At 47.2% G+C, this 6,156-nt stretch overlaps 1 protein-coding gene across 5 annotated transcripts in view; it reads right to left on the bottom strand.

The window, feature by feature from the left end:
• Nucleotides 1-2,218: 2,218 nt before the first annotated feature.
• Nucleotides 2,219-6,156, bottom strand: part of LUC7L (LUC7 like) — a 28,667-nt gene continuing 24,729 nt past the window's right edge. For 2 of the 5 annotated variants that reach the window (XM_025048445.1, XM_006914035.3), the window contains exons 8-10: nt 3,779-3,808; nt 3,257-3,461; nt 2,219-2,576 (exon numbers count right to left, since the gene is read on the bottom strand). In XM_025048445.1, the coding sequence (XP_024904213.1) occupies nt 3,290-3,461; nt 3,779-3,808 (202 nt within the window). In that variant the 3' untranslated portion in view covers nt 2,219-2,576; nt 3,257-3,289. Of the gene's footprint in view, nt 2,577-2,783; nt 3,462-3,778; nt 3,809-6,156 lie in introns of those variants that run through there. The other 3 variants (XM_006914034.3, XM_025048446.1, XM_025048447.1) reach the window with 2 other exon arrangements.

Below are 6,156 nucleotides of genomic sequence, written 5' to 3'. Positions count from 1 at the left end.
TTCCCTAGACTGTAGCCTTGGGCCTGGCTAGAGACCCCCACTGAGTCAGGAGGGCAGCCCAGCCCTGCCTACCTGGCTGCAGGTGCCTTCCCCCAGGACAGCCAAAGGCCTTGATGCAGGGTTAGAAGACCTCACAATCCACACTAGGTGCTGATCACTATGTCCCCCGCTACCAGCCAGAAGTGAGTTATGGGTGGAGGAGTCCCTAAAAACAGTGACTGGGGTGGACCTAAGGGGCCTGGAATCCACAATGACCTTGGCCCACTAGAGGATCTACATCTGTTGGCTCTGCTCTCTCAACTCTCCTCCAGGACTGTTATCACCTCGACCTGAATCCCTTCTCTCAGATCAAACACTTATTTCCCACATTTTTTCATTCTTACAGAGTTCAAGGTGGGATGGGCCCCTCTGGCCCAGCCCCTTATAATTCATGAGTGACCTCCTCTCACTACTTCCATGGCCCCTCCCCATCTGGGAGCTCTCCTCTGCTGGGACCCACACAGAGGAGACTGGGGGCTGTGGCACCCTTGGAGCAGCCCCAGTGCTGTGTTGTACACTGACTTCATCAGTCTGACCACCTCCTCTGTCCACCTAGAACATAGGGCCCATGAGCTTGGCAAGCACTTGGCTCAGGGGTGTACCAGGGGCAGGTGGGTGGGTACCTCCAGCACTTGAGCTTGGAAAGTCCAGGCAGCAAGGTCTGGATCCCATCCTCCCAGCACAAGGGCTTAGACCACCTGGTCCTGGTTCAATTGGTGACCATGCAGGCGTGCAGCGAGCAGCTGCAGCCATCTAGATGCTCCCGAGGCTGTCCCAATCTCAGCCTCACTTTCTTTCTGGCTGGGACACCAACCCCACTCCTAAATCCAGGGATGGCATGTGCCTTTTTAAAACCATCCCTCCATGCATAACACATGAATACATACACTTAATGCCACTCATATGTACTTATGGTTAAAACTGTAAATTTTGTGTACTTTACTATAGTAAAAAGAAACCCTACCACTCCAGATGAAGGGCAGAGGTGTGTACTTCTACAGCTCTGTCTCTTGGCTGTGCATGTCCCTGCCATGCTGCACGAGCTGGAGTGTCCTCTGCCAGCTTCAGTCTAGCCCCTGCTCATCACAGGCCAGGCAGCATAGTTGAGTTAGGAACCCATGACTCCAGCTCTCATCCCCTTTGCTTCTCCCCTCCCAGGACCACCCTTAACCCACTCAAGGCTTTCCACCAACTTTTGTCCACTTCCCAAACCTGACAGCATGCCTCTGCCCAGCTAGCTTGGTGTCCACACTGAGCAGAGGGCCTTCAGGAAATGTGCTTTGTCCTGGTCAAGTGTGGGCTGCAGACAGGGGTAGTGCTCCTTAGATGGAGGGATACCCTCCAGATACTGCATTCTTCTCCCATGGAGAGTCAGCCAGGGGTGACCTGTCACAAGCCAGGAGAGCAGTCCACGTTACCTGCATATCCTCCTTGAAAGGGACAGAATGAGTGAGGCAGGAGAGACGAGAGCAGGACCATCAGTCACATCATGGTGCTCGTAGTCACAAGATTCAGACTCAGTGCCCCTGTGCACATTGAGGCAACCAGCCTCTCTCTGCACGAGGAGGTGTGTGAGGGAGGAGGTGGGCTATTTTGACATGGCCATCAGAAGCTCCCTTGAAAAATAAACCAACCCCCACCCCCCAAAAAGTGAAAAAGGGAGAGCTCCCAGTTATCGTTTCATTCTGGTCTTATGGTTTGTGTAGAAGAGCTGAGAAGATACCACCATAGGCCCTCCTTGAGTGTGAGTCAAAGCATGACCTGATCTCCCACCTCTGAGGACCTCGTGGCTGTCATGTGGATGTTGTCCAAGGGTCTTTCTTCACCCTAAGTAACTCCAAAAATGGAAACTGCAGCGCAGTCCCCTGAGCTAGAGTGCCAGGCACTCTCTCCTCCCCAGTGGAGTCTGCTGGGGTCTGAGCTAAGGGGCGCGGCCAGGTGGCTCACTCAAGAAAGGACGTGTACAGCAAAGCAGGAGACAGCCCAGCACATCTGGCATGTCATTTAGGAAAGGGGGGCAGGGGGCGTGTGTGCTGCAAGCCCAAAGTCAAAAGGGGAGCCCAAAACAGTCTCAATTTCTGAGGGTGAGCTCACTGAGACGGCATCCAGAGTGTCACCACCACCTATGGAATGACACGGTGCAAGTCTCTAGAGTACACAGTAACAGCAGAGACCTCACTGCAGTCGTCAGGAGGCAGTCTTGTCAGATTTATTTATTCCTACTCGACATAACCCCAGAACACAGGAGCAACTGTACATCTCTAGAAACTCACAGCTAGCTCTGAAACAATAGAAATTTTAAACTACAAAAGATGAGTTGTATTCAGCAAATATAAAGAGTAACCTCAGGCATGTTGAACGTTTATCAGACTATTTACAGTGCCTGGGCATGGGTTCAGATCTCGCCAGCCTCCTTCTCCTCCGACCTCCGCGAAGCCGTCTTCCCGTTGGAGCTCTCGAGCCTCCAGTCGGTGGCCCCCCGCTCGCTCCGCCCGCGCTCCCAGGACTCCTCCCTCGACGCCCGCTCTCTGGAGAACCTGGGAAATGGGAACCAGAGGCTCAGCAGAGGCTGTTGGCCCCTTTCTGACTGGCTTCTCAGGCACCGAAAACTTGGACCCTGAACACTGGGTCAAGGAATGCCAAGACCCGCCATACCTGGAGAGGCTCCCTGGCATGCCAGAGGGTAGCCAGACCTGTCATCTTGTGCCCAACCCACACCTGCTAAAAAATGACATCTGCAAAGATTACTAATAACAGCTAGAATGTAAATGGAGCAAAGGAAAATACAACAGAAGTCCATACCTGGAATATGATTCATTATATAAAAACACAATAAAGAAAAAACTAAAACCAAGCATATCAAAGTGCTAACAGTGGTGATGAGTGATGTTGGTGTTTGCTGTTCCTTCCGAAAACCACAAGAGAGATAAGCAGGGCCTGGTCAGGACACAAGTCTTAGGGATTCTGTGTATCAAAGTGAGAGAGTGTAGCCCCTGAGTGCGGCAGGCCACCTGGTGGGGCCCATGTCCATGTATGATCACCTCCACAGCCTCTCAACCATCCCATCCTATATCTATCTGCTGCTCTCAGCTTATGACTCAAGACCCCAACAATCAGTCCCACAGATGGCCAGCCAGGCTCCTGAGCAACAGGTATGGCCAACGGGCACCAATGACAGACCCCAGAGACCCTGGGAACACAAAGAGAAGGGGCTCACTCCTGGTTGCAGCTACTGAAGGAGTCAGAGTAGTTACTTGTATTTCGCACTCCGGTCCCTGGAAGCCCGGCGGTGGCCCCGGCTGTGGCTCCGGGAACGACTGCGGTGGCGCCGGTGTCTGTCACGGGACCGGGACCGGGAAGACTTTCGTCGCTCTCTGGAGGTAGATCTTGACCGCCTCCGACGCCGGTCCCGGGAACGTGACCTGTGTGGACGACCAGAGACTCTGAAGTCAGTGGTGGCATCACCCCACCCCAATGCCCCTCCTCCCTCACCATGTTCTGCTCGATGCTTTACTGGTATCTTCTCTTTCCTCCCACAAATTTACAACTTGGGTTCACAATCGCCTCATTAATTAATTAACCTTTGGTCAAAAGAATTATGGCCAAAGCCTTCCCAGCAATGCTTCCTGAAAATCCCAGCCACCAAATAATTGTGAAGTTATAAAGATTAAATATTAAAAAAAAAAAAAAATGCATGCTGAAAAGAACATTTGACTGAGAACACCATCTGGAAACCTACCTCCTGCGCTCTCTGGTTCTTGAGCCAGACCTGGGAAAAAAAGAAAAAAAAAAAAAGAACAATTTTCCCAAAACAGCCCCATACATCACATCTGATGTGATGGGAGGGGCCCCAAGTCCACGAGGAGGGTTGACTTCCCACAGAAACCTGTTATCTTCTAGCTGCTCACTCATTCTCAGGCCAGCAGCAGCAAGTGTTAATGCACCAGGATAAGGCCTATCCCAACCTTCAGCTCCCAACTTTTTAGCAAAAGGACAGGACCAGCACCCTGAGTTCAACAACTGGCTCTACAAAGTCTTTAGAGTGGACCCTAGCACAGCTATGCAGCCACCTAACGGATAAAGGGCTGGGCAGAATCAAAAGCTGCCAAGACACCAAAGTTAAACCAATGCCTCAAATTCCAAGCACGAACTCACTGCTAGGTGAGGGCCACATGATCCCCTCGGGAAATAGCATATAATCAGCAACCCAATAAATGCACATTACAATGAAGCTCATTTTACAATGTTCTACAGCAGAAATTTATAAGACTGCTAACAACATGTGCTGAGGAGGAAGTGACAAAAGATGCTCACCCAACATGTGGCTGGAGGGTGATTTGATAAAGCCTCTTGGAAAACCATTTTTACAATATTTACCACTATTTATTTATATGTTAAATTCCCTTGTCCCAAAAATTCTAATTTTATAGAAAATTCAAACATATACAAGAATGATCTCCAGAGTACTTGTTCAACAACAATTTTATAAAAACACAGCCATTAAAAAGGATAAGGAACAAAAGCAAAAATAAACAAGTGAGATTATACCAAACCAAAAAGCTTCTGTATAGCAAAGGAACCCAACAACAAAATGAAAATGTAGCCTACTTGGAACACAAGAAAATATTTGCAAATCATGTATCTGATAAGGGCTTACTATCTAAAATATATAAAGAGCTCCTATAACTCAACAGAAGAAAGAATCCAATTAAAAAATGGGCACAGGATCTGAATAAACATTTTTCCAAGACGACATACAAATGGCCAACAGGTACATAAAAAGGTGCTCAAAATCACTTGGCAGAGAAGCGCAAATAAAAGATCACACCTGTTAGACTGGCAATCATCGAAAAGACAATAAGTGTTGGCAAGGATGTGGAGAAAAGGAAACCCTCATGCACTGCTGGTGCGAATGTAAACCGGTGCAGCCGTTATGGAAAATAGTATGAAGTTTCCTCAAAAGATTAAAAAAATAGAACTACCAATGATCCAGCAATTCTACTTCTAGGTAAAGTAGTCCCCCCTTATCCATAGTTTCACTTTCTGCGGTTTCAGTTACCTGAGATCACCCTTGGTCTAAAAATGTTAAATAGAAAATATCAGAAAAATTTCATAAGTTTTAAATTGCTACCATTCTGAGTAGTAAGATAAAATCTTGTGGTGTCCCACTGCATGCCATGAATCATCCCTTTGTCTAGCCTATCCACACTGCATATGTTACCTGCCTATTAGCCACTCAGTTGCTGTCTTGGTTATCAGTTCGACTGTCATGGTATGGCAGTGCTTGTATTCGAGTCACCCTATTTTACTTAATGACCCCAAAAAACAGAAGTGACACTGGCAATTTGGGTATACTAAAGAAAAACTGTAAAGTGTTATGTATACAAAGGAAAAAACAACATTTTTAGGGTCCAGCACTAGCCATGGTTTCAGGCATCCAGGGGGGTCTTGGAATATATCCCCCTTGGATAAGGGGGGACTACTGTATTTATCCAAAGAAATGAATTCACTCTCTTGAAAAGACTCCTGAAACTCCATGTTCACTGCAGCATTATTTATAATAGCCAAGACATGGAAACATCCTAAGTATTCACCAACAGATGAATGGAGAGAGAAGATGTAGTATTATTCGGCCATAAAAAAGGAAATCCTGCCATTTTTAACAACATGGATAGATCTTGAGAACGTTAAGTGAAATAAGTCAGTCAGAGAAAGACAAATAGTGTATGATTTCACTTATGTGTGATATCTAAAAATACCCAAACTAATAGAGAACAGACTGGTCAGAGGCGGGGTGGGAGTAAATAAAAAAGATAAAGGTGTGAGAAAAGAAGAATATTCAGTTATGGCACATGACTGTAAAGGCACGTCTGCTGTGGGATGATCTTGGAAATGAGGTGAGGATCGCACAGGTGCCAGTGCACACAGCCACACAAACGCACCTCTACGACAGTGGTCACCTCTGTGTAAAATGGGACTTCTGTTTTGCTTAACACATTTTATACTATTTGAGTCTCTTTACAATCAGAATCTGTTAGATAATTAAAATAATGGGAAAAAAACACAATAAATACTTATTTGTCCTTTCGGAGTTATGCACTAAGGAATTCCTTCAGG

This window comes from Pteropus alecto, unplaced genomic scaffold (genome assembly GCF_000325575.1).
Source record: "Pteropus alecto unplaced genomic scaffold, ASM32557v1 scaffold44, whole genome shotgun sequence".
NCBI classification, from domain to species: domain Eukaryota; kingdom Metazoa; phylum Chordata; class Mammalia; order Chiroptera; family Pteropodidae; genus Pteropus; species Pteropus alecto.
Note: the sequence above shows the minus strand (reverse complement) of the source record. Positions and strands in the feature narration are given on the sequence as shown.